At 41.9% G+C, this 21,093-nt stretch overlaps 1 protein-coding gene across 5 annotated transcripts; it reads right to left on the minus strand.

The window, feature by feature from the left end:
• Positions 1–109: 109 nt before the first annotated feature.
• On the minus strand, positions 110–16,052 carry LOC103468132 (actin-related protein 2/3 complex subunit 1A-A). Of its 5 annotated transcripts, none has more exons than XM_008414994.3 (10): positions 15,911–16,052; positions 15,218–15,336; positions 13,995–14,099; positions 10,946–11,090; positions 9,171–9,278; positions 8,765–8,971; positions 8,598–8,673; positions 8,177–8,367; positions 5,957–6,047; positions 110–292 (listed from the first exon to the last, which is right to left on the minus strand). In XM_008414994.3, exons 2-10 carry the CDS (start codon positions 15,279–15,281, stop codon positions 287–289), a joined length of 993 nt encoding a protein of 330 aa, XP_008413216.1. In that variant the 5' UTR covers positions 15,282–15,336; positions 15,911–16,052; the 3' UTR covers positions 110–286. The 5 variants fall into 5 exon arrangements, with proteins under 5 accessions (XP_008413216.1, XP_008413214.1, XP_008413215.1 ...); XM_008414992.3 differs by having other exon boundaries at positions 10,946–11,168; XM_008414993.3 differs by having other exon boundaries at positions 10,946–11,168; positions 15,218–15,333; positions 15,911–16,048.
• Between the last annotated feature and the right edge of the window lie 5,041 nt (positions 16,053–21,093).

A 21,093-nucleotide genomic window follows, 5' to 3' on the forward strand; every position in this document is an offset into this window, starting at 1 on the left:
ATTATAAATGACACTGTGTACATTGTCTTGTCTCTAATGAGGAACTGAATGTTATGTAATTGATGTATGCAGTTCTGAAGGACTGTCTCCACAGAATGATGCTACAATATAAAATAATAAGAAAGCTTTATTTATTATTCTTTTGATCCACATAAAAATGCAGCTCCCCTAGCGATGATAGTATTTTCCAGTTCTTCAAAGCAAAAACAAAGAACAGAAAACTGTCTGTTTATGAAACACAATGGTTCTGCAGATGTTTTAGAAAAAAAAGTAGGCTGGTCTTGATTCAGTCCTGCAAAACAAGGAAGAAAACATATTAAATGATCCTAAAATAGTGTTTTGATCATCAGTCAGCAATAATAATGATAAGTATAGCAGCAAACAGCCGCTGTGACTGGTGGCTACAGGTTTTCCTGCCTCGCCATCCATCGCTGTCGGAAATGCTCTCACTTGTCCCCTTGGCAGAACATTTGGTGAATCTTGAAAATGGCAATGAATCCAGTTCAGTATGAATCCAGCAAAAAGTCTCTAAGGTTTGACTAAAAACTCATCTTGTGCAGAAGAGTAATTCTCACTTCCTGTTAATTGTTAATAATAATTGGTGAGGTCTTCCTGTAGGCTTCTGAATGCATCATGTGTGGTTATCATACACAGGGAGAAGCTGAAGGAGTCACCTAATAATCCTCAGTTTCTACTCTGAGTGGAAGGAACCAATGTGTGTACCGGTGCTCCTTTAATGCTCAAACAATCTGGTACAGATGACATATCAGGGAAATATGGCTGTTGGAGTGTTCCATGGGGCACACTGGAGTCAAATTCCAGTATAATTCTATTTGCCTCTTTAGAGGTTAATGAAGGTCATTCATGTCCAGTTTGGTGCAAAGTAGATGATGCACCAAACTCATCATCTAATAACAAAAGATTGGACTTTGCCATTTTGCCACACCCACATGTCAGTGTTGAGAGAAGCATTCAGCCTCATGTTGTTCTATGTCATCAGACACAGGCTTAAATTAGTATGAATCAAAGAGTAAAAGGAAGACAACTACTCAGTAAAACAGATGAGTTCCTGTTCAAAAGCAGTGGGACTAAGGCGACGTTACCAACTGACAGTATAAATGTGATGAGTGCTGATCATTGGAAGGAATATATAGAAAGACAGACATAAACTTTATTAATCCCTTTGGGTCATTTCTGTATCCCACACAGTACTCTAGATATGCATCAGACACTTAAAGGATTAAATAAAACAACAAAAAAATAATAATATTAACATCCCAATCTTATAGTCAGTTTGTTTCTGTTGTGCTCCTGTCGGCCCTCGTCTCTCCTAGTGAGGAGTTGAACAGATCAATTGTGTCAGAGACAAAGGAGTCCCTCAATCTGTTAGTTTGCACTTGGGAAGCAGCAAACTCCCACAGAACCCGCTTTGCTGGCCGCTAATAACAGTGTGCAGAGGTTGGCAAGCATTATCCATAATAATCAAGAGTTTCTGCAACGTTCTCCTCCCTGCTACTGTTGCCAGAGTCCAGCCTTGTGCCGACTGAACCAGTCTGACCGATTTGTTTCTCCAGCCTGAAACGTCAGCTTTGGAGATGTTTCCGGCCCAACACACCACATCATACGACAAGACGCGGTAACACTTTTGAAGGGGTGTGCATAAGACTGACATGACATTGTCATAAACATGATATAACACCCGTCATGAACATAACGGCGTCTTCATGAATGTTTGACTGTTGTCAGTAGGTGTCATTAAGTAAATGAGGACACTTTTAATACAAAGTTGATATTGTTTAAAGTATGTCATGTATCTCTGTGTATTATTAGATTACTCTGTCATTTGTTGTTAGTCTCAACTGTGACTGTTGAGACCATATTTGTCATTAATATGTTTCCTTTCCTCAAGTAGACTGTAACATGTATCACCAGTTATAAATTTTATCATCAAGTGTTATTATGCTGTCAAATGTCATTAAGATTTTTCATTTTACCTCAAGCCTTGAGCTAAAACTAACAATAGTAGAACATATTGGACTAGTTATAACTAGTAGTTTTCAAACACTTTGTACTTGTGAAACTGTAATGTTTTAAAACCATCCCAGACATCCCTCAAGCAGTTCTCCCTCAGCTTCTGCTCCACTTTCCTCCTGTAGCAGTTTTTTGCCTTCTTCAGGCAATGCTTTACCTCCCTATATGCTGCCTTTATCTTCTCATCTTTAGTCCTGTAGGCCTTCTTTGGGTTGAGGACAGTCATGACTCCCTGTGTTACCTATGGTTTGTTATTTGGGTAACATCGAACAGTCATAGGGGTTTGAGGCCGGCACCACGTCTACACAGAAATTAAGATAATCTGAGGCAGTGAGCTCCCATGAGTGACCAGTGGGGGCAGGGGAATCGCCTTGTATGTGTAAGCGTGAAAATTGGAGTTATGAGAATGTAAAATGTTTTATTTTGAAAGGCTCCCCGGATGGGGGAGAGGAGCGAATGTTCGGGAACAGCTGAGTGCGGGTCAGCTGAGTTCGATGACATTTGATTGAGTAGCGGAAAATAAATTAAATCTTCTCTCTTGCTCTCGATGAAGGCGGACGCCCTCCCTGCCCATGCCTGTCCTGCTTGCTTTGTTTTTGTCCTGTCTTTTTCTATATTTTTGGAGCCTTTCTTTGCACATCATCCAAATCTACAAATTATGGATCTGGTCAACCGATCTCTCAATGCAATTGATCAAATCTTCGACAAGAAGTCTGGCCACAGGAGAGCCTCTTGTCCTGTGGGGACACACCCGGCAGGATTCATCCTGAATATATGCTGTTTGGAGCTTGTGGATTCCTGGCTTAGACAAATTTGTGACAGACTTGGCCGAACCAGCAAACACTCGGACTGTTGGTGTGGACAGAGACGAGGACTCTAAAACTCACTAACCAGATGAAATCAATTTTGGAGAAGTTGCTCATTTCAGCTCAGTGGAACGACCAAACTAATCTGGATGATTGGGAACTGAGATGTATCAGAGAGACTTTAGGGAAGATTGAAATTCATAATCTTCCCAACCTAAGACATTCTGTTTATGAATTGGCTTTCCCCGTGTGGCCTTGGAAGGGCTGCACATCTCTAATGTCTTCAAAGATATGTAAACACAACGCTCTTTCCTCCTCACCCCCTCCTGTATCCATGGAGTTGCGAAGCTGAACGCTCCTAAGGACATTCCTACATAAACAACACCTTTATCGGTCTTTGCCAGGAGGCTCAGTAACGTTTCTTTGTGGCCCTTTGACGTCACCGCCTTCACTCATGTCTTTGTTTTGCCCCTTTGTTTTGTCTGGATGTTGTCATCTGCCCTAATGTGTCCTTTCCTCTTTTTTGTTTTAGAAAAAGTGGAGTTCTCCCTATTTAACCCAGGAAAGGATTATTTTAATTTATTAGTAATATCAGAAATTGTGGAATACGCACTATTTAGATCAATATTATACAACCCAGCAATGGAATCAGAATTAGAATTAGAATAACTACGAACTTGGAATCCAGAAATATTTAACAGGAACAGTCACTGCTTAGTTTATATTACTTTTAACCCAGAAAAGGAATTAGATCAGGTTTAGCTTATTTTATCAGAAACTGTAGAGTACTCACCATTTAGAAACGGAATTAGATACTTAGCAACCCTGAACAGGAGCACTTAGTTTACATACTTTAGAACAACATTAGATTAGTTTTCTATCCTCTTTTTTTCTTTCCTTTGGTTTGTTATTTTGTTTGTATTTCCTTTTAACTCATGTAAAGCACTTTGAATTGCCATGTTGCTGAAAATGTGCTATATAAATAAAATTACCTTACCTTACCTTAAATGTCCGACACTGAGAAAGAGCTCAATTATTTCTGTGGATTATTCTACAAAGGAGAATCACAGTATCTGGACACCCACGAGTCTTACACTAGTGGCACCAGTGTAAGACTCGTGGGTGTAAGACATTAGTGTACAGTAAATTGATTATCCTGTTCAGTTGACAACATGGCATAAACCAGTCAGAGTGAAATCCATGGTGACATGATTAAAATCTCCAGATATTATTACGAGAGGTTCAAGATATTGCATCTGAAATTGTGCTGTGACCCATTGAATTCTTTCACAGACAGCAGCTGGCTCTATACTTGTCAGATGATCAAACTGCTTCCTCTGATTTTTCCACATGTCTTTGCATCCCTATGGACTCTGACCATTGTAAATCTGCACAGAGCAATGGTAGCATCCAGTATGATACCAATTAGACATGTCTCTGTCAGGGTGTACAGGCTGCACTCACAATAAATCTGCTGTTTCTCCAACACAGACAGCTTGTCCATCTTATTGGGTAGTGAGTTGACCTTCCATATCGAAGGTTAGGGTCAACCTCTGGTTTTCGATGCCTCTGGTTATCGGCAAGCCTGGTCTTTAGCTTAGCCCCAGTTATGCCTGCATCCACCGTGCTCTTCCTGAGGGCCAGCAACTCCTCTCTTGACTAAACGTGAGAGCTGACTCTTGTGCACAGTTCTGCTGTACACATATGTAGTTAAAACAAAGGTAAAAAAAAATTTAATTAGAAGTACTGAGGAGCAACTGGAATTGCTCCTCAGCCCTTTTAACTTTCTGTTGGGTTAGGACATACTTCTAACAGACATTTTTTCTCGTCTTAAGGGATTCTACTTGCGTACCAAATTTGAACTCTACGTCATCTGACCACGCCCATTTAGAATTCCTTTAAAATACAAAAATTCTAGAACAATTTGAGTAATATTTGAGTTTTTGTATATGTTTACTATGGTAATCTGGCCTCTTTTTTTATTTATTTTCGTGTTTTTTATATTTTTTGGATTTTCTGTGATATTTTGAAGTTACTTACATTTGCTGTTACATTATTTTGAGATTATTTTTTGGTTTGCTGTGTTTCCTCACTTTTTGTGTATATCTTTGAGGGTGGCATTACCACCCACGGCCCGCCGGAGCAGCATACAAACAGGAAATTGGCGGGATAAAAAGGGTAGTGGAGTGGTTGAGAGAGGCGGACGGAGAGAAGGACACAGAGTGCTGGCCAGAGGGTTGCATCCGGCAATAGCCGGCAATAGCCGGGGAGAAGTTGGTTGGCAGGACTAGCAAAGCGGTGGGGCAAAGTGCACCGATCCGGGAGACGTGGCACCAGTAAACGCGGATCGCACACAGCTGGCAGGTGTGTAGTTGCCCAGATCTGGCGGTGTGGGCAGAATGCCTTAGACCCAGCGTTGGTGATCGCTGGAGGTGGCCGAAAAGGAATGCTGGCAAGGGAGGACCAGGCCCTGGATGATGAGCGCTGGCCAAGTGATGGAGAAATTCTGGAGAGGATGCGCCACCTCCCTTCTCTAAGACTTTATCTCAAGCTTCTTTCCACAGAGGTTGCGTGATATTGCCCTGCATTTTTTTAGAGACGTATTTTGTAATAAATTGTCAATCTTAATCAGCTCGTTTTTAAAACCTGCTCACATTTGCTACCTTGGTTTTATTTAGATCATACCACTCAGGTCCCACATTTTAGGCCTCCAAATTAGTGCTTCTTTTATTCTCTTATGAGTATTATTCCTCCAGCTTTTCCCTGTGCATGACATATGATTGAAACTCTATCCACTAACTGTTAACCACACGTGGTTGCCTGGGGGAAGTCCTTGCCAATCATTCGCCATAAAACAGAAAGTTATCAGCACTTACTAGAAGGGTGGTTTTCAACCCCACTATAAAGAGTTGCCGCTAGACTTGTATTAAACTGGACAGAAGGTGAATTGCAAGGTTCGCCAAATGCGCTACCTATCGAAGAACATTGAGAATGATGCGAGTGTTCACAAAGATTGCAGGATGGTGGTGCTAGAGCTCCGGCAGTTGCCACGAGACTGGAATGGCGCTGAGCACTGAGGGCTGCCCATTGCTGCTTACAGCTTTAACTTGACATTGTACCTTAAAATTCCAGATCACCATGGCTCCATCCAGACCTACACTGCTGTACTTTTCCACTTTGGATTTCTCCCCTGATACAACGCACAGCTGCCTGCAGGTCAAAACATATTACAGTTGTGAGAAATGCTTTCAAAAGTCAAACTAGTTGTACCTCCCAAACAGTGACCAAATGTTGAAAGCTGATAGCAAGCAATAACTCAATGTTAAATTATGGACAAAAAGGTTGCTTTTTGGTTGAGGTCGACGATTGACGGTGGATCAACAATCAATCGTCAAATTCTATCTAATTAACCAACGTTGAAAAGATGTCATTGGCTCAATGTTGTTGGCATTTTAATTCTAATTATTAATTCTATTTTAATTCTAATTAAAAAGCCAGCGTCTAATCCAGCGTTTTTCATCTTCGTCCTCAGGGCACACTTTATTTGCAGGTTTTAGGCATTCCCCTGCTTCAATTGATTTTGCTGAATTGCAATCATCTGAATGGCGTGTGTTGAAAGAGGGGAACATAAAAAATATGTAGTCAGTGCACCTTGATGACCATGGTTGGGAAGAACTGGTAATCAGTGTTGAATTAATGTATGATGTTTGTCGCAATGCTTCCCCTTCCCTCCTCCTCCTTGTGCTCTGGGTGGGAGAACTTTATTATTATGAGGCGGGGATTCATCACGTCTTAAATTAAGCACTCTACGTTGACAACAGTCAGTTGTGATTCCTTTTTTGTACATTTTCTTGTCTTTAAATATTATTACTGGCTGTGCACAATGTGTTGACATAAAAATGTCTACAAGTCACTACAAGCAGTGGAGCAGTCTGCCTCCCCCTTTTTTATACTAGTGTTATGTCCTAAACATACAGCCCTTTTGCTGCTGGCTTGTTTGCAAACTGGTTCTGAATTGAATTCTACTCTGAGCACTTTTGCAATATTGCAAGTTTGGAATTTTACTCTCATCTTAACTGTGTTTACTGAAAACAAAAACTACATTGTTTTGTGCCTATGCTGCAGTCCAATAGGTAAATGTGATCATATATATCAAGTAACCTAAGTCTAAGATACATATTCATGAATATTCATTAGTGTGTTCTTATTCATTTAACAGTTAGTGTTCAAGTGGAACTGTACAGTCTCTATGTTTGTTCTCAGACCAATAACCATGTTTCAAAATTTTTCACATTTTTGTCTTCCTCACTCTTATTTTTGTATTTTTCAGCTGCTGCTCGGCCGTTTGACCCAAAGCTGACTGACCAGGACTACAGGAAAACTGTCAAGAAGTGGCTTCACTATGCACCAGAGCAGGAGGTTTGCCGTGCAACAATCCAATTTGGTTGGCATCATCCAAAGTGATGCCAACCAGCTCTGGTTGTACTCACCCAGAGCCGAGTTACCCCAACTCATACTGTTTCCTTGGTTCATACAGTACAAAGCTTCACCTCATGGATTCTGTTATTCTATGGTCAATAGATTGTTGTTTTGACAGTCAAAAAGGAATGAAATATATTTTCAGATCTGTGCCTGTTATCTTAAATAAAATGTAATATTAATGCCATGTTGTTTTTAGTTTGTATACACACATTTTTGGAAATATGGTAAAGAATTTTGAATGACATAATGCCCAACATTTGCCAATAAAATTGTGCATTTAACATCAGGGCAGAAACTTTTAATGGTATGTTATGATGTAGGCTTATCATACCAAAAATATACATGAATCAATATTGATCCCATATTCTTGATTCAGTATAAAATCAATACAAATATGCATGCAGATGGAATAGGTGAAGGCTGAATCAGCATTGAGTCCTAACATTGTTTTAATGTAAAACTAAAATGTGCATATAGATCCACATTCAGATGATGGTTGAATCAACATTGATATGGTGTCAGTCATGTCACCAACCACTTTCAATATTGTTTCAATGTCAGGCTTCAATGTGGATTCACTGTTTCTGTTTAACATTTCAACATTGATTCACTCATGTTTTGCCATCTAAATTAACTCTGAATCTGTCTGTATGATTGGATTGAATTAACCTTTTTTGCAAAGTGCCTTTAGAGGATATATATTTTGAATATAGGCTAGGTAGATAAATGGAATTTAATCTATATAAATAAAAGGGGTTTAACTAAAATTTGATGATGATAGTAGGATGAGGAGGGAGAGAGAGAGAGAGAGAGAGAGAGAGAGAGAGAGAGAGAGAGAGAGAGGCAGTGTCTCCTACATGATGCTGTTCTGATGAAGAGTTTCCAGCTCATTGTTATCCTCCTCAGTGGCCTTCTTGTCCAGGTTACGGAAGTGCTGCATGGCTGACAAACTGCCTTTTGATGTCTGCTTTGGGATATCCAGCTTCTTCACACACTCCAGGGCATGTGGACCTGTGTAGGTAAACAGGTAAGGGCAACAATCGTGGCCCTGAAATAGACAGAGGAGAATAAATCAAGTCAAAGTCAAAGCCACCAATGAAAATATGTTTGTCTTCATAATGCATTTTAAAAATTTTAAAGTCAGGGGAAAATTACTGGGAGTTATCAGAATCCCAGGTTCTTAAGGTTTTTTGGTTTTCTCCAGTGTTTGAATATGTCAAACACTGAAATGTTTCTGTATCACACAATACATACAAGCAGTGAGCAGGTATAATTTACCGCAGCAACAATATCTGTAGGGTTGACATAAAGGACACTCAGAAGTGGCAGAAGGTCTGTGGCTAGCTGGGTTACCCTGAGTACAAGGATGAGAAAGGCTGTAATACGATATGGACTGCATTATTTAGCACTCATTGGTTTTTCAGATGAAGAATATCTATACTCACTCCTTCCCCTGTGCTGCATCAGCCACAGTGAGGCTGCTGTTGTGAGCCACCCAGGCCAATTGGTCTCCACTAGCGGAGAAGGAGACACTGTGCACCCACCCACCACAGTCTTTATGCTCCAGCAGCAACTCCCCGAAAGGCATCTTGGTCCCCCAAGCTGTGGGACCTGGTTTGTCCTCGATGTCCTTGATGTAGGTTGAGAAAATCCTGAGAAGTACAGAGAGCTGCTATAGCATCTGCTGGTTTCGCAGCAGCTTTAACAGCTACACTGATCTAAGCTGAAAGAACATTTTCAGATAGCAACATTAACTTTTAAAAATAAGTCAGAAAGGGTTTAAAACTGTCACAAAAAATGTGAATGTTTTTGTTTCTTAGCTGATGTATAAAGGCAGGACTCTGGTCTTACCTGCAGTGAAGATCTGCAGACCCAGCTGCCAGTAGAATGTTGTTGGGATGCCAGTCCAGACTGAGAACTGTTGAACGGATGGACTTCTTAATGTGCTTGCTCAGCCACCTGAGATAGACAAAACTCTGTGTCTGATCTGCTGAAAATCCTAACAATCTGCTTATCAAATAATGCTCCACATTTATATTATTATGGAGTACAAATCCTGCCAAGACTGGCAAAAACATAGAAATAATTTTATAAGTTCAATGTGCAAATATTGCATGAAAAAGGTCTTTCCCAAAGTATTTGATTACACTTTGTGGCACAAATTAGTGCTTAGTGTTTCCAATAGTAATACTGTAACATAAAGTTTTTCCATTTTCCACTGTACGTATTTAATTAGTTTACTTTTCAACTTTTCACACTGTGAATTAAATGCATCTTGCTGATAACATATGGAAGACTTATGGGCAGTACGCTTTGGAGCATGTCTGGTTCCAAAGCACATTTAAAGTTTGGCTAAAACAGTTCTTTTAATTCCAATCTCCAGTGTGGCAGCAGAGTGCAGATTAATGTTGAAATCAATAGCCCAACCCTGATCCAAAATTTAGACTTCTTTGGCATGTTAAACAAGCTTAGGGTTGACATGCAGAACAGAGGAAACTAAACAAGAATTCTATGTTATATTAATACATGGGCTAAATAGAGGAGTAGGCAGTTTTTTATTGAGGAGAGAAAGAAAAGGCTGCCATAAAGAGGCTGTGGAGGGCGGCCTGGGGAGTCTAGCTGGTTCAGGTTTGGGAAGGCTAGCTTAGCTCTGCACAGAGCACTGGGAGGCCCACTTACTAGGGCTGATGCTGCAAACTGGTTCATGACAGAGAAAGGACTGGAGCTGTGGAGGAGGATGGAGAGCAGAAGGCCAGAATGTCTGGCATAAGTGGCTCGCTGATCATCACTGCAAACATTGCCTGGCATTGCCATTCAACCTCCTCCATTAGCAACGTCAAGTCCATTGTAGGAATTAGAGGTGACCAGTCCTGCAGACTGACGATACATTTTGAGGCTACCTCGAGTAGTCTCTGGAGAGAGCAGGGTTGAGTCAATGTATCATAATATTCTTTAATAGTCCATTGAGGACCCAACAGAGAACAGGTGACACAGATGGGGTAACATACACAGGGGACTAATCAGGGTAACGAGGAACAGCTGGGAACAATTAATGAGTAGACACAACACAAGGACTAAATTAACAAAAAACACATAAACCTAAATCCACACCATACATTTTCCTCTTGGCCATGCCCCTTAAACATTCTCAAAAACTAAAGATTTTGCTGACTTTTACTCCCCCTCCTTAATTGCATACTGAACAAGAATTAAACCAATACCTCAACATCCCAAGGAGGAGTTTGATAAAGTTTAAGGTTTGTAAACGTGAAAATTGGCAAAAATGTGCCCTGTTCCCCAAAATAGTTGCTTCTCTGTGCATTTTAAGACATACCTCCAAGAAACTCTTTTTCTTTTTCTTGGATGTGCCCAGGTCCCAAGTTTCAAACCTCCATGGTCTATGATTTTTGGCTTATCTGAATGTAGTGCAAAGCACTTTGGTGTCGTATGAACTTGATACAGCGCCATTTACTATTTTTTTTAAATTGGTATGTATAAATAGAATATGATGGAATTATTTTTGACACTGTCAGTCATTTTGACTGACGGCGTCAAAAACGTTAGACAACAAAAAGTCTAGCGTAACCTCTGCTTGGGGTCATCATAATCATCCTAACCATGCTCACCAGTCATTCTCCTTTTCAAAGTAGCAGACAGAGATGAGCCGAGCTCCACTGCCCAAAGCAAACTTGTTCTCCAGCGGGGACCATTTCACACAGGTGGCAGCACGGTTGATGCGTACCAGGACAAGAGTGGGCTTCCACACACCATCTTTCAGAGTCCACACATAGGCATTACGATCAGAGGCACAGGTCACAATACGGTTGGACACAGGTGCCCAATCAACACCTGTGGACAGCAGATCCTCCTGTTAGCAAAAACACTTCACTTTAAGTCTTAAATTGCCAGTTATCTGGAGGAAAAACTATGTAATGTCCTTCATCAAACTTTTCCTTGAATAGAAGTTCTAATAAGGTATTCATTGTTGTATATACATACACAATAGGGTCCACATCTTATAGTACAACATGTGTAAACCAGTGAAATGCAGTCCTCCTCAGGAGTGATAACCAGGGGGGAAATTTGAAATTAGTTTTAAATTCTTGGGGGTACTATGACAAAAATGTGTGTGTGTATATGTGTGTGTATATATATATATATATATATATATACACACAGTTGCTTCTTTGTGTGCTTTGGAGTTTCTGTGCTGATTATTTCGCGAAGCGATAAAAGCTGGTAGCTCTTGAATTGCTACAGAATTGACCTGTATTTCCTTCAGCCCACTGGCTGCAATGTTGACACCTTGAGATGCCATGAGACCTAAATCCTGAACATCATGGCATGAAGTGCATCCCAGTTTTCCATGTCTGGCATGTAACCATTCATTTTATCTTTTAAACTGGTTCTATTGGTCCTGTGTCCAGACAGAGGGATAATCAGTAGCCCAGCATCATGACCTGTTTGTTCTGAAGATCCTGCAGCTTCCACTTCTCTTCCTAACATGGCGCCTCCTCACCCTGACTCTCATACTGATAGGAGGAACCACAAAGCTCGTCTTCTGAAGTTGGGATATTTTTCCTCCAACAGGTTCAGAGGAATCACCTCAAACCAGATGTCTGTCTTGGCTCATCACAGCTGCTGTAATTTCTGAACGTTCAATAAACGACAAACTTGGACTAATTACCTCATTCTTTGTCACTATACGTCATTCACAACAAACAAATGTGTTTCATTAAGTATTTAACAAACAAATGGCTTCTACCGCAATAATTATGTGAAATTCATCCATCCATCCATTTTCTTTACACCCTTGTCCCTCAGTGGGGTCGGGAGGGTTGCTGGTGCCCATCTCCAGCTAATGTTTCGGGCGAGAGGCGGGGTCACCCTGGACAGGTCGCCAGTCTGTCGCAGGGCAACACAGAGAGACAGGCAGGACACACAACCATGCACACACACACACACACTCACACCTAGGGGCAGTTTGAAGAGGCCAATTACCCTGACAGTCATGTTTTTGGACTGTGGGAGGAAACCGGAGTACCTGGAGAAAACCCATGCATGCACAGGGAGAACATGCAAACTCCATGCAGAAAGACCGGGAATCGAACCCAGAACCTTCTTGCTGCAAGGCAACAGCTTAATTAATTTAAAAATAATAGGGCCAAGGCTGCCCTTTGTCACCGATTCTGCTCATTACTTTTATGGACAGAATTTCTAGGCGCAGCCGAGGTGTTGAGGGGATCCGTTTTGGTGGCCTTGGGATCGCATCTCTGCTTTTTGCGGATGACGTGGTCCTGTTGGCTTCATCGGAACGTGATCTGCAGCTCTCACTGGAGCGGTTCGCGGCCGAGTGTGAAGCGGCCGGGATGAGGCTCAGTGCCTCCAAATCCGAGGCCATGGTCTTGAGCCGGAAAAGGGTAGAGTGCCTTCTCCGGGTCAGGGGGGTCGTCCTGCCTCAAGTGGAGGAGTTTAAGTATCTGGGGATCTTGTTCACGAATGAGGAAAGAAGGGAGCTGGAGATCGACAGGTGGATTGGGGCAGCGTCTGCCGTGAAGCGGGCGCTGTACCGGTCCGTCGTGGTGAAGAGAGAGCTGAGCCAAAAAGCGAAGCTCTCGATTTACTGGTCGATCTACGTTCCCACCCTCATCTATGGTCATGAGCTTTGGGTCATGACCGAAAGAACGAGATCACGGGTACAAGCGGTCGAAATGGGTTTCCTCCGCAGGGTGGCTGGGCTCTCCCTTAGAGATAGGGTGAGAAGCTCGGTCATCCAGGAGGGACTCAGAGTAGAGCCGCTGCTCCTCCATGTCGAGAGGAGCCAGTTGAGGCTCGGGCATCTGGTCAGGATGCCTCCTGGACGCCTCCCTGGTGAGGTGTTCCGGGCACGTCCCACCGGGAGGAGGCCTCGGGGAAGACCCAGGACACGCTGGAGGGATTACGTCTCTCGGCTGGCCTGGGAACGCCTTGGGATTCCTCCAGAGGAGCTGGAAGAAGTGGCTGGGGAGAGGGAAGTCTGGGCCTCCCTTCTGAAGCTGCTGCCCCCGCGACCCGACCCCGGATAAGCGGAAGAAAATGGATGGATGGATGGATGGATGGATGGATGGATGGATGGATGGATGGATGGATGGATGGATGGATGGATGGATGGATGGATGGATGGATGGATGGATGGATGGATGGATGGATGGATGGATGGATGGATGGATGGATGGATGGATGGATGTTGAAAATGAGGTTCTAACATTCACAAATGACATTGAAATAAAATCCAGTCCAACATCTGGTTTGAGGTGATTCCTCTGGAATCTGTTGGAGGAAAAATATCCCAACTTCAGAAGATGAGCTTTAACCTAACAGAGCTCTGTGGTTCCTCCTGTCAGTATGAGAGTCAGGGTGAGGAGGCGCCATGTTAGGAAGAGAAGTGGAAGCTGCAGGATCTTCAGAACAAACAGGTCATGATGCTGGGCTACTGATTATCCCTCTGTCTGGACACAGGACCAATAGAACCAGTTTAAAAGATACAATGAATGGTTACATGCCAGACATGGAAAACTGGGATGCTCTCCATGCCATGATGTTCAGAATTTAGGTACCCTAACCCTAACCCTACTTTATACTTTTGTCATAGTACCCCAAGAATTTAAAACTACTTTCAGCCCTGTTGGTAACTACCTGTGATGCGTCCACTGTGCTCAGTCAGCTCGTGAATCTTATGCCAATCTTTGCCTTTCTTCTCATAAATGTTCACCACATTGTTGTTAGGACTCACAGCAATTTCTGCAAGAATGTATGTTCAAACATGTAATATTAATATAATGACACAAGAAATCCACTGTGAAATGTATTGCAGAGGAAACCATAGTCAGCTGTGGTGAAACCACAGTATTCTTCACTTCACCTCATTCTGCTTACTGGTGACATTGTTTAGATTTTTATTTTATTTCATTTATTTTACTATTTCTGGTTGGCAGATGTGTGCTTTTGGAGTTTGTACTGCATTACTTTATGTTAAATTCTATTCAAAAATACTTCTATTTAAACCAAAGGAAAATTATTAAATATTTTATGTTATAATTTAGTTTGTTCTTCTTGAAACTATTAATAGCTTGTTCCACAACCAGAGTAACCAGGCCTGTAATGAATCTCTTTTTTTACTGTAGATCCTCACTGTTTCTCATTGCATTGATGAGGCAGTAAACATATAAAGTATTGTTTAAAAAATTACCCAGTTATCATAAACAGAGCCTAAAAAGTGAGCTGACACAATACCTTACAGCTAATGCTTAAATAATGGCTGTTCTTTATGAATACATTATTTATAACCTGTTGTATGTGATAAAGTCCAATTGCCCATTATTAAAATGTTAAACTGAATATAGATAGCAAACATGAAAAATATGTTCTCTGTGAGCATTCTGCTATTAAGCATGCAGTTACAAATAGTCCATTGCTGAAATATACTTTTAAAACCTAGAAAGACTAGAACATGAATTTCAAACAAATTTACATACTTACAGTTTTTGTCAATATCAATAAATGTAACAGCAATCAGAAATAGCAATTTTATGTTATTCCAACTAACAGGGGTGAGCTGTATGCATTATATACTGGAACCATTTGTAATAATATCCCGCAGCTTAATTGCAGCTACATGTCTGCATTAAAGCTCTTTCACTTCATTTCCTGTATTGATAATTGGATTCTATGTGGTTGTCCTGGTAACATTACCACAATAAGGACAGGAAGAATGGTAGCAACCATCCTGGAACAGGAAATGAACTGGCCTTTTTTCTTTTAAATAAACCAACAATGTGTAGTGAAAAAAATATCAAGGGTGGCGACATTTGATCAAAAAAGAAATGGTTAAATGTTGGTATGAATGCAGTTTCACGTACGAGTCCTATCTTTGTTCCAGGCGTGGCAGGAGAGTGGCTCAAGCCCAAAGCTATGGAGCGACATGTCTGAGCAGGACCAGGAGGGGCTGTTGGAATGTGGCTGTTTTGCAGATGTGCTGCTGAAGAAAAAAAAATACTGTTCAGTTTAAGAAAAATATTTTTAAAACAAACAAAAAGCCTCTTTATGTGGAAGAACATGACTCAAGACGCAAAACACTTTATTGCACAAAAGATATATCCCATCTTTTAGTCCAACATCCAAGTGCTCTTTATTTTGTTGATTTCACTGGCAGACTTCTTCACCTATGGCCTTAAGATAAGCTTATCTTTATCACATAGTGTTCATACAAAGAGAAATGTGATGTAAATGCGTCTGTTGCTCAATACTGTAGTTCAAGTGGTAAAAACTGTTAAATCACAGAGATAAATTCTACATGTTTGCAATAATGTTTACGATGTTATCTGACAGCCTGAAATGTTCTATGTTTTGGAAGATACTAAATATCTAGTCCAAGAACCCTTTTGCTAGGTTTTTCATAACCTAAGCCAACAATGTTATTGTGTCAGAATACTCCTAATAGGTTTCAGATGGAATTATACTTTAATTTAGCAATATTCAGTAAATGGAAAGCATAAAACAAAAGGTCTCCTGGTATTCCTGCTTAAAACAATGAAAAGTAATACTTTGTTTACCTTTAGTGCGTAAGGTTGTCACTTGAATTAGTGGTGAGAGTGAAGAAAAGCTGAGCGGTATTCGTGGACTCTGGACAGTCTACACGAACGAAGCAGTCTGGCTGCAGTGAAGGAAATAGCTGTGATGTAACTGGAAGGAGTGGAATAAGGGTGGGTGTGTTTGCTAATAGCAGTTGAGCAAGCACCTCATCTGTGAAGGATACAGCTTTGTTATGGAGGGCCAAAACTGTCATTATTAAAAATAAAAGCAGAAAAACATTTTGTTTTTCTTTTTCCTAATACATGCGTTTGTTATTTTTAAATGTTCTTGTCTCTGTCGGGATTACAGGTTGTTGAGTTGTTTTAGCATTTTGTGTGACTTTCCTATTTTAGTGACGTCTGTCTTGTTCCTCTTTTCCTTTAGTTCATTCTTCTGGGTGTTTCTTGTTTTGTTTATTAGTTATAGTTATTCTTTGTTGCTCTGATTTTTTTGTTGTTAGTGTAGCTATTACATTTTTTTCTTCTCTTTTGTACTCTTCCTCACTCCGTGTGCCACTTTCTCTTTTCCTATTGTCAGTCAGCCTCCTGCTTCCATCACTCTCATCATCCTAGGTCCTTTGTCTCAGTGGTCTACCTCTCAGTAAATAAGCTTTTCTTTCTCACCCACTACTCGCTTGATCCTCTCGTCACCTTTTTCGTCAGTTCCTGTTATCGTCCCCCTCGCCACCAGGTTTCATGGTTCTGTTCCTTGTTACCCTTTTGGATTGTGCTGTAAGTTAGTGATGGGCAAATGCAGCCTCATGAAGCAATGAAGCTTTCCAGCCCTTTGCTTTGCAAAAAGGTTCATTACTAGATGCTTCATTCATTGCTCACTAGTGACACCTGCTGGTGAAACTGTAACAGCCTTGTCACTCAGGTGGATCATTCTTCCAAAAATTAGAAAATGCAATATTGTCACAAAGTTTTTTTTTATCAAACTTATGTTTAGTAACAAGAGAATCAATGAAACCATATTTAACTGTTTTAATTATTAAAATGATTAGTCTAATCCTGGTTTATGTTGAACGTCAGTGGTTGTGTTGGGTTTTCTTTTATGTCAGACTGATTTGACAATAAAGACATTTGATGTTTTAGTGTCTTGGGAGTTCAGTGCATGTTGGGACATTCACATTTTCTTGGATTTCTAATTGGCTCTGATCCCTTATATTTGGCTCCATGCAGAATTGTAGTCTTTCAACACCATCCATCCATCCATCCATCCATCCATCCATCCATCCATCCATCCATCCATCCATCCATTTTCTTCCGCTTATCCGGGGTCGGGTCGCGGGGGCAGCAGCTTCAGAAGGGAGGCCCAGACTTCCCTCTCCAGCCACTTCTTCCAGTTCCTCCGGGGGAATCCCAAGGCGTTCCCAGGCCAGCCGAGAGACGTAATCCCTCCAGCGTGTCCTGGGTCTTCCCCGAGGCCTCCTCCCGGTGGGACGTGCCCGGAACACCTCACCAGGGAGGCGTCCAGGAGGCATCCTGACCAGATGCCTGAGCCACCTCAACTGGCTCCTCTCGACGTGGAGGAGCAGCGGCTCTACTCTGAGTCCCTCCCGGATGACCGAGCTTCTCACCCTATCTCTAAGGGAGAGCCCAGCCACCCTGCGGAGGAAACCCATTTCGGCCGCTTGTATCCATGATCTCGTTCTTTCGGTCATGACCCAAAGCTCATGACCATAGATGAGGGTGGGAACGTAGATCGACCGGTAAATCGAGAGCTTCGCTTTTTGGCTCAGCTCTCTCTTCACCACGACGGACTGGTACAGCGCCCGCTTCACAGTAGACGCTGCCCCAATCCGCCTGTCGATCTCCCGCTCCCTTCTTTCAACACCATTAAATCTATTTCTGCTGTGAAAGACTGATATATCTTTGCCAATCAGACTACAAATAATAGTGGAACATTCCAGAAGGTGACAAATTGGGAGGTGGAGGGTTAATTATTGTTATTTAAGAAGAATTTTATTGTGAGCAATAATCTCAAAGTTTTTCCAGATGTCAAGAGATCTTCCTCTTGCTGGCTTCATTTCAGACAATCAATCAAGTTTACTTGTGTAGCACATTTCAGCAACAATGCAGTTCGAAGACATTTACATCATAAAATCACAAAAATATAAAGTCATAAAAAACCCCAACATAATCCACAATTGAGAAAACCAATAACAAACATAAAATTTTGATGAGTGCCATCATCAATACACATCAAATATGTTAGTTATTGTTAATTTTATTTTGGCCACTGAAGACAAATATTCTCCTCTGATGCGAGACCAAAAGGACAACAACCCATGATGCAGCACGGCTCATCGCACTTTTATTTTGAAAACCGGCACGCAAAATGAAGCAGTCGCGTGACCCATGCAATGTGAGGCATTGACATAATATAAGGATAGACCCTCATGGCCGCTCTCGCCTATTGTCGTTGAAGAGATTTAGGGCGGCCATCTTGGAGTGGCCCACCACTCCGCTCAGCCTAATGTGTTTAGCAGCACAATGAAGTATCAATGCATTTAATCGATCATAACACACTTTTTTGTTACTGGAAACCATATTCAAACATCTATCAAAGCTACATTTATAAACAATGGTATTTTTAAGTATGTTTTTAATACATAGTTCAGCATATTTAAATATGCTTAGTGGCTATGACAATAGAATAGGAATGGAATATTCTGATATTGAGGAATGATGAGCATATTATAAAGCACACAGTCATTCAGAATTTATTTAATAAATTATTTAGAAATATCAATACATATTTATATAAATATACAAACAAACACAAATAAATAATGATTAATACTGAATAATATGGTTCTGGGTTCGATTCCCGGCCCCGGTCTTTCTGCATGGAGTCTCCATGTTCTCCATGTGCATGGTGGGTTTTCTCCGGGTACTCTGGTTTCTTCCCACAGTCCAAAAACATGACTTTCAGGTTAATTGGTCCGTCTAAATTGCCATTACGTGTGTGTGTGTGTGTGTGTGTGCACGGTTGTTTGTCCTGTTTCTGTGTTGCCCTGCGACAGATTGGCGACCTGTCCAGGGTGACCCCGCCTCTCGCCCGGAACTATGTATGTATATACATACATATATATAGATATACGTTTTCCAGCCGACGAGTTCTAGCTTCAGAGTGATTCCGCAGCTGAGTTTGAGTCCAAAATCTGATGTGGGATTCATCCGTGTGTGGCACAGAGTGCCCAGTGCACAGCTGTGCCCGGCGTTGATTGGTGGGCCGGGCGAATTCCTTTATAGTTGTGCGGGCTGCTGCAGGGTGCGTGCATCTTTGTTTCTCCCACTGTTGCTATGGTCGGCGGCAGTGGTGGGAAGTAACGAAGTACTTGTACTTCGTTACTGTACTTAAATACAATTTTCGTGTATCTGTACTTTACTTAAGTAGATTTAATAATGGATACTTTCTACTTTTACTCCACTACATTTTACAGTAAGTATCTGTACTTTCTACTTCACTACATTTCTACAAAGCTGTCACGTTACTCGTTACATCCAAGTCACGTTGCTTTTTTTCCGTTAAAATGTGAAGTTCAGGGACTTAAGATGGCGCCGTAAAATCCAAGCAATAGACCCTTTTCACAGTGACGTCAGACAATGGCCGCCATAACTCGAAACGGTGTATCTTTACTTCCGGTGTGATTTTGCCTCGGGAAACAATCTTACTCATTATCTTAAGGATATAATAAAAGGTAAAGTGTCATGTTGGTTTTAAGGTTGCGAACCCACATGCAAGAACACAGTCAGACAGAGCGAGTCAGAAACAATAATGTTTATTGAAGGATCAGGGAGCTGGTGGCGAAGCCGAATCGGCAGACCGGTTCTTCTACTGCCAACGGGAAAAAGCAGGGTTAGCGAGAACTCAGCGGAGTTTCTCCAGGAAATGACTGAGGTGAGCTTACTTGGGGTGGAGGTATTAGGGGCGAAGCGGAGCGCGAGCCAAGTGTCCGTTGACGAGCGATGCTTAGCTCTGATGTCGGGCACGGCCTGGAGCCTGATCCGTCCAGGCGGTCCTCCGGGAAGTTCGGGCGTGGGCCTCCTGGCCCGTAGCGTCCCGAAGGGGAAATCCCGGGGAGGGATCGACGAGGGGAGACCACGCACACACACACAGGGAGTGGCGTCTGACCGGCAACACCGGCAGCGTCGGGAAATCACACAGGAGGGAGGTGATCCACAGCGGGGAGACAGACTTACACGAATGCGGGGGCAGCTGGTTTCCGGGAAACAACTAGAAGACGGCGGGATAATCTGGCGAGGGAGACAACAAGGGTTAGACGAGAGTAGTCACAGAAGGCCTCTTTCTGGAACGCTGGTTACCGTGGTAGGCAAACACTCAGGCGGTGAGACGGAGTGTAGCTGCTGCTTATATCGCAGGTCCACGCCCTCTAAACCAGCTGCAGGTGTGTGTCCGGGTTGAACCAGGACACTTCTCAGGGGTGGAGCATGGGTGACATCTGCTGGATGTCTTGAGAAGTGGTGGTTCCAGGGACAGGTGGAAATAAAACTAACTAAAGGAAAACAAACTAAGAAACTAGGAAAAGGGGAGGACAAACAGACCCTGACATAAAGTTAATAATAACAGCATTAAAGTGTGAGATAACCATCATTACTCATTGTCAATCCACCATTCTCTGACTGTGTATAAAATAAACAGCCTCTGATCGGAGAGTAAACCAGCTAGCAGCAGCTTTAACCACATTTGGGAACATGTATACGCCGCTGATTGTCAGTGGTGTGACGTTTAGAGGTTCACTTTCGGTATCAACTTTAATAAAACAGCATTTAAGTGTTAGCCTTTGTCAGTCATTGTCAGTTTACCATTTTTTTTATGGGAATGTGGATCTTTCAGATCAATTTGAGAAGCAATTTTGATAGGTAAAAGTAAATTTTTTTTGTGTCACGTAGCGCGGGGTGCTGGTCTTGACTTGGTCTTGGGTAGGTGGTCTTGACTACAACTCAGCTACTGGCTCCTTGGCTGCCTGTCCTCTCCCACCCACCTTCTTTCCATCCCCTTTCTGTTGGATTTCTTTCAAAATAAATGCCACTAGTGGCAAAAAAAGTGAAGTTCATGTTATGTTAGGACAGGAGACAAAATGTTTCCATCCCTGAAATTATGATGCATAGAATCATATATCTAAGTCTAAACTATG

Source organism: Poecilia reticulata, chromosome 8 (genome assembly GCF_904066995.2).
Source record: "Poecilia reticulata chromosome 8, P_reticulata-male-v2, whole genome shotgun sequence".
In the NCBI taxonomy this organism is placed as follows: domain Eukaryota; kingdom Metazoa; phylum Chordata; class Actinopteri; order Cyprinodontiformes; family Poeciliidae; genus Poecilia; species Poecilia reticulata.